General features: G+C 39.8%; 1 protein-coding gene across 7 annotated transcripts in view; it reads right to left on the bottom strand.

Annotated features, from left to right (window-relative positions):
* The window catches only part of ATOSA (atos homolog A), a 49,517-nt gene that overhangs the window by 20,434 nt on the left and 16,429 nt on the right, over positions 1-12,654 (bottom strand). The window contains exons 1-2 of one of the 7 annotated variants that reach the window (XM_009916908.2): positions 9,460-9,593; positions 4,854-4,941 (exon numbers count right to left, since the gene is read on the bottom strand). The exons of 3 other annotated variants lie outside the window; for them this stretch is intronic. In XM_009916908.2, the coding sequence (XP_009915210.1) occupies positions 4,854-4,941; positions 9,460-9,462 (91 nt within the window). In that variant the 5' untranslated portion in view covers positions 9,463-9,593. Of the gene's footprint in view, positions 1-4,853; positions 4,942-8,002; positions 8,083-9,459; positions 9,594-12,654 lie in introns of those variants that run through there. 3 more of the 7 variants (XM_069798220.1, XM_069798217.1, XM_009916907.2) reach the window with 3 other exon arrangements.

The following is a 12,654-nucleotide window of genomic DNA, read 5'->3' as shown; positions in this document are numbered from 1 at the left end:
TTAAAGGATGATAAACAGCAAGTATTGAATTAGGAAATGCTACTGTTTTCATAACAACATTATAAAGACAGGGCCAACACTTTAAGATTATGTCAGCAATGTAACAAACCACGTATTTGGTCTGGACTTTTAAAAAAAAAAAATTTAAAGCATGAATAGCAGTGTACATTGAGAAATATGTTTTCCTACAAAGTTCATGTGGCATATCTACTTTTTTTTAGCTCCACTAGATTTCTATATCATCTAGCAACTTTAAGAGTTCTCACAAAGGAAAAAAAAAGCCCCTATAAATATTGAGAAGCCTGGTAATTGTTCCTATACAACAGACACAGATGATACAAGTTGATGTAATTGAGGATGAGGGTGGAAAGACATTTATAGAAACAGCAAACTCAGTGTTTAGTTAAAAAAAGTGTTACTGTGTGCGCTGTAACTGTTTGCTTTTGTGTATGAATCAGCCCTGTTTAAGACACACATCGTATATTGTGCATAGAATAACCTCAGTACTATAATCTGACTATACAAATATGACTATTATTCTTCTTCATCTCTAGCAATGGAACGTGCAAGTGTATAGCATAAAGTACGCATCCCAGCAGTTTCTGGGTTTTATTCCCCTTAAAACAGCAAAAAAACCAGTTAGTTGACACAAGTGCACAGTAATTAAAGTAACAAGGCACTACAGCCCTTTAATCAATACATTGAAACTAAGGTTCATTGAGCAGGTGGTCACAAGAGATAGCAGCAGATGACAGACTACTCTAGGAGGGAAAAAAAGAAAAATATGAATTTGGACTGAAGCTACTACACATAAACCAAAACATACGATACTGGAGAACTAAAACCTAGAGGCACATCATTTTGTTTTCCTTTGTCTCCTGCACATACCAACCTCAACAAAAACTGATTTTCTACATCTTCTGGACAAACAGAAAAGCCCATTTAACCAGAGTTGTCATAAAGAGAGTCTTCAAATGCTTGTCCTCCCTCATCCACTGCACACAAGTGCACAATCACTGGAGCGCCGGAATAAAAAATAAGAACTCAACCCCCCCCCAAAAGTTAAACTGGCTCACATCCCAAACATCTATCAAAGTTAGGTATGTGGTACTAGTGAGTCACAAATCCACTTGACCGTAACCCAAGGACTCTCCCAAAACTTCAGTTAATCCAGTTGTACCCAGCTGACTCCTTTCCCAACTAGGTCACACTTGTGCAGACCAACTCCCTTCCCTGTCCTATCGCAGCATTTTCTGTAGTAACTACAGAAAATGTTTTCCTGAAACGTGTGTATGAGAACAGCATTTAATCTATCTTCTAGGCTTAGACAGGAAACGAAGGCATTCGGTATCATGTAACCTGTTGTGCTCCAGGGGCCACCAGAAGACACATCTGCAAGGCACTGCCCTGTCCTGCCCAGGGACAGGGAGGCAGGGAAGGGCTCCAGCAGAGCTCCTCCTGCCCCACGACCTCCTGCTAACATGGCCAGGCAGTGCTGCAACTGTCATCTTAGCCCATGCTTGTTTTATTGTCCTAGCACCTTTCATACTGCCCTGGACACCAAAAATATCTACCAAGCTTGTCCTCCTCTTCTCAGGAGGGAAGCTCATTTTTGTAAAATGCCTTCCTTCAAAGAAAGACGAATTTGTTCAGCATGAAGTATCCATTAGTCCTGACCTCCACTGATCTGGAGGGCTACTTTCTTAGAGCTCATGAAACAACTAATAATTGCTTTCAAATACACTCTATAACAGTCCAGACTTGCCCTGGAAAATCTTTAGGCATCCATAATGGATTTTGAAGGCCACCGATTTAAAGTAATCAGATTTCTATTTCACTTCTTAGAAAGTTGAAACCCAGTAAGCAAAACACTAAACAAAACACAGAGTGCATGGTGTAGGCTATCCGGATTCCCAGCTGATGCAAGCCCTGCTCCTACCCTACCCCAGCCGTGCAGAGGGCACCGTGGCATGATTGCCCACCTCCTCTCTGCTTCCTTCGTGTGCTACAATTTTTTTGAAAGACTAAAAATATTGCTTAAGTACTTGGATCTTATTTTTTGTACTTTTAGCACAGGCAGCCCGTAAGGAGACACTTCAGTCTAAGAGTCCCGTGGCAGAAGAGTCAGATACACTGGAGAAAAGCAGCTGCACTGTCAGTGTTCAGAAGCCATTGCCTTCTAGCAAAGGCATCGCTGTGCATTTAAAAAATTACACCAAAAGCTCTCTGGCCCTTCCCCCAAACCAGTTAATTCTCAATAAGTTTTATTATCTCGCTACTCCAAGCAGTGGGTTAAAGGTAGTTCCATATTTCAAGAGTAAGGCAGGGATTCAAGAAACTACTGTAAAGGAAATGAAACACAATGTAAACATTTGACTAACAGCTTCTCTTCTGGAATTAGAAACACCCACGGATGCTTTGGTTAACTAATTCCACGTTGTGCTTCACTTCAAAAGAAAGTTGCCCTTGAACCCCCCAAATTCATGATTTTCTGAATGAGCAGTCATGTTGTGTTTGCATATTACAAACCCGTAATTATATCTGAAGTCACACACTTCAAAAGCCTTGCAATATTAAGAGTTTAAGTATAATTTAAGCTATCAAGAGTTAAAGTCATGAGATGGTCTACTTGCTTCAAGAAACACGCTAGTAGTTAAGTTTACTTAAATTCAAGCAAATGCAATGAACTGGTTACTCACCTTATCTTAGGAATACTACTATACGGGTATTTTTTTCCCCCACATTGACTCCTGTCTTAGATTCTTAGGGCTCAAGATCTTTGAGCTCCAGGACAGCCATTATGAAAACAAGAGTAGAGCAGCACAGTACCTCATCTTACTCTTGCTGTCTCCTTACTTCTTCCTGGGTACCAAACTGAACTACTACTTGCTTATCAAAGCAGTTCAGCTGTAGGCAGGAAATGGCAGCAGAGGAACTTTACATTAGGATTAATGCATACCTGCTATCCAAAGAAAATAGAGTATAAGCTATAAAAAATTGCTGGATCTACTTAGTTTTGTGTAGGAGAATAGGAAGGAATTCACCTGCTTTTGTGTTGTTATGCCAGTTTATAATTAGAAAAACAAAACAAAACACACCACACCATCTTATACGTAAGGGAGGCATTTTTAAAAATCAAGACACAGCTACATGGCAGCAGATGAAGTTACTCTGGAGCTCCAGAGCAATAAAAATCAATCAGTACCAACCAGTGCCATCAGCTCCACTCCAGACTGCAGTGCTGCAGTAAGTCCACTGGTATGTGTGTATCACTGCCTATCTACCATACACTTCTGCTGGATGCCTCTTACAGCATCCAGAGCTAATCTCAAGGCAGCTTTACCATAAATAAAGTTACCAAAAAGAGACTGGTCTTAAAATCAAGCTGAAAAACAATACAAAAAATGTACAATTCACATTTTACTAAAACTTCTTTAGGTTCAAACAGCTTAATAAGTACAGAAATAGAATTCAGTTAAATTCATTTAAAGTATAAATTTCCTCCAGTAATCTCAGAAACTACAACTCTCAGAGAGTGTAAAACGCAGACTGTTAAACTGATCTGGGTGTTCCCATCTAGCTTCCTGCGTTTTGGCTGACATCCTATTTTCCCATCACCATACTGCTTACTGAGTCACTCCTCTTCTTCCAACTGTAGCTTTCTATTTTTATCTAAGCAACAACAGTTTAACCTGCTTCTTTTGATTTTTTGGCATTAAACCAAATTCTAGATCCAATATTTGCATTTTGATCAGGGAAACTGGTTTTATTTTCTCTTAACTGGACAAAGAAAAGGAATACTTCAGAACATATGATGTAAGCTGAATTGTTTTTTGCTCCACAAGAAAATCACGAACCGTGAAGTATGTCAATCATTATGATTTCATCGTCTGTATTTAGCAGAAGCAAAGTAATACCTGAAAATGTGAAGTTTGAGGCTCGTTTCAAACCTCAGTTCACCAAAAATTGCAAGAGAACTCGTATATTCTAAAATACAGTTCTCCCACTGTATCCTGACATGGGTAAATTAAGTGCTGAAATGTCAGTGTAAAGCTGTAAGATTTTCAGTGCTGCAATGTTTAGCATTTTAAATATAAGCAAGTTAGAGGAACAGAACATATGCTTTTTGCTGATACCTAAACTTATTAGTCTACAGAACGGGTTACAAAAGATGCTACTTGTACCGACATGCTATAACCGGACAGGTGCTGAAAGCAAAGAGGACTTGTCTCAGCTAATGCCCTTACTTACGCACACATCAGTTTGTGTTGTCCTTTATATTATGGTTTCCTAGATTGTGATTTCATTAAATGTGACTACACAAAAATCTCTGAAGTTATATTATAATGAAACAAACATGCCTATCAGGGGTAGACTAAGTAATTTCTGAGTTTTCCATTCATTCTTCTCTAGCTTTTTACATTTTTCCCTTGATTAGCTGATGCTCTGCCTAAATTAGATTACATTAGAACAAACTGCATGACTCGATAAAACTACCTAAACAAAAAAAAACCTTAAAAAAACCTGACAAAGCAATAGGATTTCTAATTCTTCAACTCAAAACTATTTTTCAGGTATGTCTGTTAGTCCATAAAAGAAAACAATTAGGAAAAAACAGCTCTTTTAGAATAAGTATGCAGCACTAAGTATAGAATAGACACTCAGCTGTAATTGGGAGGGAATAAAGGGTTTAGATGTAACCTTCACTCTCACCATCAATACCGTGATTTACTACCCTTTTAAATATGCTGATATAAATTTTGCAGAATTATATTGAAAACAAATTACTGAAATGCTGTTTTAAATCCCACCCTAGTTCACAGGAGGAAGCAAGTGCAATGTGGAGATCTGACCTAGGCTAGCTTCACAGTCACTGCCACCATAATGTGAAACCGCATCCAACATGCTTGGTTTGGGGAGCTGAAGGAGCCGTGTGTCACCCTAGAACAGAAAACAGAGCGCACTTAAGCTTACAGAATACGTGAAAATTTCTTCCTAAGGTCTTTTCTGGAAAAACAATTAAGCACTTTTACATTAAAATACAGATTTTCCAATATAAGATTTCTAGATATATATTCGATCTTTTTTTTTTCACGCTTCCTTCACTGATGTTGATGATGATGACTGTTTCATCTTTCATCAAGGCTTCCCCAGCCAAGGGAACTTAGTTTGGAGATGAGGATGATGATGGCTGATGACCATCTTCACTATTGTTACTTGCTAATTCAAGAACCAGCTTAGCAGCAACTACATGGCTGAACACACACATACTGAAGGCTTTCATCAACTTACTCAATCTTATGTTAGCTGTAATATCATACTGCAGTGGCTCCATAGCTGTTGCTTTCTTTTCAAAGGAAGCCCAAACATGAATTACCAATGAAAAAGCACATGTATTTGGCTAAGCCTCATCTCTTTCTGAAGGCGTATCATCCATACGACAGTTGCAGCAATTGAGTACTGGGAAGTCTAACTGCATTTGGAAGCCAAGACATCCTTCCCATTAAACAGGTTGACGGCAGCTCTGCATTAAATTCCAGCTGTGATAGAATTTTTATAGTGCATAAATAAAAATGCATGCCAGAAATTTTATTTGAGGCCTTAAACACAATACAATTTGAGACGACAGACGTAAGTTTCCTCTTTAATTTGTTTAACAATCCAGCTTGACAAAGATTCAACTATTTGCAGACTTCTGCAGTATTTTATACAGAGACTGGTTTAAAGATGGCAAGCAGTAATTTGTGATAATAAATCACTCAGATATTACTGGAAAAAAACACGAGACTAAAAATCCTACAGTAGGTATTTCGATGCTTATGAGAGCTGCCAGAGAGAGCAGCCCTCTACTTAAAACATGACATGTTTGCATCTTGTGCTGACCATTTTTTTGCTAAAGAGTTACTCGGTTTATTCCTCTCTAGCTTATCATCTTCACAATATACGCAAGTATCTTTGGGAACAGCATTCATGTGATGTAGGGTTACACTTGCCAAGAAATGCTGGGTTTTAAAATTTCCTCACTAACACTAAAAATTAATCTCTTTGGGGTATTCCGTGCTTTATCTCATCACCTTAAATATTTATTGTGCATAGAAACTTTGACAATATACTTTCAAGTGTTCTTGTACTTATTTTCCTGTTAATGATGATAAACAACACATTTTTTCTGAGGAGGAATGTAAAGTAGCCTTCAGCTCTCAAAAAGTTTTTGAGTGAATGATTTGAAAGCACCATTAAGGGCCTGAACAAAACTGTAATGGGAGCACACACAACTCCTGCTGGGGAAGGCCTGTGTGAGCACAGGTTCCACTTTGGTTTATAATCACCAGGCACAAACTGGTATTCTTCCTCCCTAAGATCACTGCAAGAAAAAGAATGGTTACATCATGTGCAATTTGCTTCAGACCATAGTCAGACTTCTTGAAAATAAACCAGAGTGAATTTGAAAAGTGCAGTGTGAAAGCACTGACTCATTTTGGGGTGGAATCAGTAGGGATGCCACAGCTGCTGGAGTCAGGGACAGCCACTGGAGTCAGGGCAACCCCCTGGAAAAAAGTACCATGTTGACTTATGGGACCACACATTATGGAAACCCTTCACTAAGCACTGAGCCTTCAACACAATATTGCTGTCAAAGCAAGTGAAGTTTTTTAAGTACTAAAGCACTCGGCCTTCCACATAGTCCGAAAACTTTCAAACACCAGTAGCCACTCATCTTCACGCTACCATCAGGTGCCAACAAGCCCAACCGATGGTTTTTGATAGCCATGATCTTCATGATCTTCAGACTCTGAAGTCAGGAACTACTGACTTTAATAAGCTAATTTAAACTTGCACAAATCAGACATCCCTGGTAATTCCTCTCTGCTTTTAATCTCTTGAAAAGTATCTTTTTTCAGTGTACAGAAAGATACAAGCCAACTGTTTGTAAAGACTGCTGCGGAACCTCTTGTATGTTGAAAATCTCAAAGCTACCTATTAGTATCTATTTTTAATACATACTTTCTCAGTTTTACTGTGGTAACAAAAAAAACCCCAAACCAACAGTAAGCCAGAGAAGGCTGTGGGATGGGGATGGGCAGAAGTCTAGGTGTTTTGGGAAGAAAACCATCTATGACCTAGTCCACTTTTTGGTGAAAGTAGTCTACTCTATTAAAAGACTACTAAAAAAAACCCCCAAAACTAACTGAGGCCTCCCATATGCATGATTAGCATGTCATTTCTTCAAGGTCAAGAATTTTGATCATAATCTGCATGTCACATCTTCAAAAAGCTTTGGTTTCATTACTAGCACTACAAATTTGGTAAGAGTGCAAAAGAGCTGCTATCAGCAACTCACCAGCGCAGCGATAAGCCCCGCACCCACCCAAAAAGCAACCCCTCTCCCTCAAGGGCGCACAGCACTCAACTTCAAATATGCTGTTGTTTTAGAGGAACCTATAAAAACTGCAATGTTATAAATGAAAAGAAAGGCCTAAGAATGCCAGCACTGTTACCCAGGTCAGCCAATATCCCTGTTTCAGTTAACCCAAGATCCAGAGAGATGAAAGTTATTTTGCCTTATTTTTAAATTCTAGAGAAGATGACAGTCTGCAGTTTTCCATGAGGCTGAAAAGACCTCATGGGCCATGAACTGAAAATCTGCAACTGCCGGGGGAGTAATGAACTTTTAGTTCAATCCAAACCATCAGAATAGTCATTTTGCATGTCTAGACCTATTTCATCTGTGCAAGTACTGAATAGCTTGATGGATGCAGGTTTTGTTCCTCTTTGTTTTCACGCAATTTGAAGAATCACCAGGATCTAGCTGAGTGACATTTATCTTGTTACAGTTCAGATTTACTTTAAGATTTAAAAAATCCAATCAGACTAGTGAAACTCCAGAGCGTTCAGACCTCATTAGGTTTCCCTCCAGACACACATGCATCTTGCAAAGCACCTTTTTAAAACTGGGCCCACTTGAACACTGAAATTTCAAATAACTTACTTGTTTACTTACAGAAGTTAAGCGTCTGCTTTCCCTCTCCCCTTCATTCAACCACCCTGCCAGGCTTGCATTGCCACTTTGAAGGCCACCAGAAACATCCAGCCACTGGGCACCTCGTGGAACAAAACAAGTTTACGACAATCCTAGGCGCAAGACACTTGCACAAAGTGCCAGAATTAACAGTACTAGAGCAAGAATAATAGCGGTGTATTCATAGTGTATCTCTTCAAAACAACTCTCCCTTCAAGGGAAAAAGTGAGTTCATGGATGACTGCGCCGTTGCTGGCACAGAGCGAAGACAGGCACGGTGAGGGCCAGCAGGCAAAAGCCTCCCTGCACAGTGCTGACCTCGAGTCACCCATCATCCCTGGCCTCCGCTCCGCTTACTGGCTGCACGTGTGTTTTGTAACACCCTGTACTGCGTATTCTTAGAACGTACTTTCCAGAGAACCGAAGGGATAGGGCTCACCCCTCCAAGACCACTTCCAACCCAATCTCACCAGCAGCAGCATCCTGCTCCTCAAGATAAACTAGCAGTTTATACAATAGTAAAGGATCCAGCCTCTATGTTTGCCTGCTCTAAAATCAGGTGACCCGAGAGTCAAGAGACAGAGCAATAAATTACTAGGAAAAATAAAACACTACACTAAAAATAGTGTACACGAGCAGCATCTGAGGAACAACAGTTTTTATCCAGTCAAGGCTCAAGGCCCTCCACAGCCTCTTTTGTGTTCTGTGCAAAAAACAACTGACATGAGCAAAGACAGATAAACAAATAAAACCCAACTTTAGTTCCTCCTTGATAACTTGCAAATATATATCTAATCAAAAACACAGAGCGGGGGGGGAAGTTGAATTTGGGGCCAGCAGAAAAGGTATTAATGTCTAAAGTAAATATTCAGTGAAACTTACATCAGAAGATGTCAAAATTACTTTCTTTTAGGGAAAATTGCTCCAAACTGCCTTCAGCTCAGAAATGCCAAAAAGTCACGATCTGCTACACATCAGCTACTAGCATAGTTCAGGCAACATTAAGGATTCACCCACTTATCAGGTTTAATAGATTTAATAAATTATTGCGAATACTCAAGTTAAGCATCAGGAAAAAAAAAAGCCCCCACAAACATTACAGAATCCAGATGCCTGACGACCATACTTGTTTTGTCAACCCTCTCAGTTACCAAAAAGATTATACAGAAATTTGCTGTTAGAAATCAGTAAAGAAAACAAATTTCATTACTATCAAGTGAAAACAACGCATAATTTTGTTGGAGGAAGAGGATCTTTTTTTAAGAGATAACAAAGAAGTGTAGAAGAGTATAGTCAAAAAGATTCTAAGTTTACATTTAGGAACATATGACTACATTGGCTGTGACTGTAAACAGCCCATTTTTGCAATCACTTATCTTCAAGAACTAATAAAAAAAACATATCTGAGAGATTTTTAGCACAGAACATTTTATTCTTACCATCTGAATTAGTGGCTGATCTTGAAAGAACCAGAATCTGGCACGGGACTCCAGACAACAAGCAACATGCCCTCTTTATCCCCAGAAAAACATGCAAATTGGGTTCACTACGTCCTTGTTGCTGGGCTGGATCCCTAGGAAATAGCATTTAGAGAATTGCTTTCAGTGTGAGTTGGTTTTACTCTTGACTATGGAAAAACACTGTCTGAAATCCTAAGGTTTTCCTCAGATAAATTCTTCACAGTCCAAGCTTTGATGAAATTGGAAACATGGGAACATGCCAGTGGGGACCTCTGGGCTGGGCACAGCCCACATGAATGCCACCCGTGCTTTGGCTAGCGGATGGCAGCGCCTTATCTGCCTGCTCTGGGAAGCGCCAGCAGCGCCCGCAGGACTTCTCATGGAATTCATCAACGAAAAGGAGTGTCAAAAAAGACATAGAAAAGATTATGCCTCACCGGCATCCAGACTTGTGAGGAAGATATGTCTGGTGAGTGTCTAACAGGAAACCATATTTTCCTGTTGTCTTTTTTGCCTCTCAGAACATCGTCTTTCATAACAAGCAAGTGACTTTTTTCCTTTTTTTTTTTTTTTTTAACTTTGAAGATCTTCCACGGCTTACCGTCATTCCTGTTGTCTCCCACTCACTATTGCAGTAAACTTCCAATTAGCCTCTGATTACTTTAATCACTTGTACTTCCTCTCCCCTGTGTTGCCCTATAGTGGGGAAGAACACACTTGATGCAAAATGAGTCTGCTTTCCAGCTTCTCTGTTACAGTGATAAAGGCTTGTTACCCTGTAGGCTGGGAGCAGAGTTTATCTGCCTCATCAGTATTATCCCTTTGTTTCCTTACAGCCCTCTGTTGGAAGTAATTGATTTCATGTTTGATACTTGCATAAGGTCTGAGGTGAGGATGGTCTTTTGTTCCATGCATGTGTAATACCCAGCAAAACATGATACTTGAATGTGCCTCTTAATTTATATCACAGATAACAAATAATAATCTTCAGGTAAGAACTCCAGGAATTTGCTTCCCTTCTCTTTAAAAGTAATATTATGACTGAGTTATACACTTGGAGGCTGAAGAATCCCTCGATCCATCTAGACAATCAAACACAGCAATATGATACACTCTGGAAATACAGTTTGAGAATATAGTGGCTCAGTACACATCTACGTGAAGGGCTTCATTCTGTAAAGAAGCCACTGTTGTAGTTTAAGACCCACAGGCATAGGTGTACCTCACAAAAACAGCAAGCACTGAAGAAACTATGTGTTCTTAACAGCATTGATAAAACAGACTTACAACAGGTTTTTTATGCTTTATGAGAAGTGACCTGCATTCAGTAATATCCACAGGTCTTGTTCACGGCTTTCCCAGGGGACCAGATCAAAACCTGCCTCAGAAGCGCTTCCCTCCAGTAGTTTCAGTGCCATGAAGTTTAGTCTACACCAACACTCCTTCAGGTGTCCTACCTGAGAAAGAGATATTGAACCTTCTATTTTGCATTTCACTATAGTAGGTACAGGAACTGTAGAGTAACTTTGCTATAAAAATAAAAAGATAGCACAAAGGGTCCTTCTAGCATCCTGCTCAGAGCAGCCAAGGGCAAGCACCTTAGCAAAAAGAACATGGACAAAGGAGGGCTGTAGCGATATTTGTCCAGAATACTCTGCCAGTCTTTAACAATTGAACCAAAGGGGCAGAGAAGGTCCTACAATGTCCAGTGGCCAACAGCTTCCACCCCCTCCGTGGCCCCCGCTACAGACCTCCGCTGTCCTACAGTGACATTCCCCTACTCCCACCGAGGAGGACAAACGCCTGGCTGCAAGTCAGATGAAAGGCCACATCCACCCCACGAGCTACAGGTTCTTCCTTGCTCCTCCATACCAGGCCCAGGCCAAATACACAGAGCTTCCTCCCTCCTTCTCCCTTTCCCCTTTGCAATACTACTTGAGTTGCAGTAGGTAATTTTCACATTAAATTAAATGAAAAGGATTCAGATAGATCAGCTCAGATTATAACCTTTTGTATTTAAACTAATGCTTTAACTGCTAGGCATTTTAGAGTGTACCGTACTTCAGACTTCTTTTAGAAAGATCTTATAGGAACTAAAATACACGAGGCCTCCAGGAATTCACATCCACAGTCTCTCCTCCTCCTGCTGGTCTGCTTTGCCTCTTAAGATTTTTTTTAAAGTCGTAAAACCAACAAGTTATCTTCAGTTTCATAAACTCCGCTAAAACTGGAGAGAAAAAAAAAGTGTTAGTTGCCATGGCAGCAGTGAGGAGTCGCTGGGTCAGGATGCAGAGAACTTCTCTTGTTCTGTCTGATCATTTGCATCAGAAGTTCAGCCATCTGTTATTAACTATTTAACAACAGTCTTGCTTATTAGCACTGGTGCTTGCTACTTAAGTTTGCAGAATCTATCTCCCCACCTTCAGCCCTTCTGTAAATCTTCTAATTAATGTGGAAATTCATCCGAGAGCTCAGTTATCTTTCAGGTAGGATGACCACCATTACTTAAACTTGGTCAATATTCTCCTTTCTCACCAAGGAAAGAGCATAGACTTATGCAGACACCAACCTCTGGAAGCAGTAGCTTTATTGTCAGAGACATCAATTTGAAAACAATTTCATCAGAGCGTAGATGATGCCACTGAACTGCAAGACAGGCTGTATTCCTCCCATTTAAGCGTACTCCACTATACGTTATATTCCCAAGTTCCACAGCATCCCTCAATCTTCTACATCCCATCTTCTCAGCATTGCAGAAGAAAACAGGTTTGTAATTTTATTTAAAGAGTATGAATAGCATAGACTCAACTATGTGTTACTAGCAAGGAAATACTACCTTTTATCCTCTAAGAGAATATGAAATCTATTAATCTACTAGCTGTACACATTAAGAAAACAAAACCTTAGTTCTCACATTTCCAAGTTTAAAACTGGAGTTAAAAATCTTTCACCTTATCTTGACTTCACTATCTTCATTCAGATCTGTATGACAGAATAGAGTAAAATACTGACTGTTTCCAAGCCTAGTCCTAGGAAAACAGGCCAGTCTTGCTGCTCCTCACTCATCATGCTCTCAGAAGAAAGTGGGAGGCTACACAACGACAAAAGGGGAACAACATGACTGCTTCTTTTACTGTTCCTTATAACTATTTCACAGGAAAAAAAACAACAAAC

The sequence above is a fragment of the Haliaeetus albicilla genome, chromosome 12, assembly GCF_947461875.1.
Source record: "Haliaeetus albicilla chromosome 12, bHalAlb1.1, whole genome shotgun sequence".
Classification (NCBI taxonomy): Eukaryota; Metazoa; Chordata; class Aves; order Accipitriformes; family Accipitridae; genus Haliaeetus; species Haliaeetus albicilla.
Note: the sequence above shows the minus strand (reverse complement) of the source record. Positions and strands in the feature narration are given on the sequence as shown.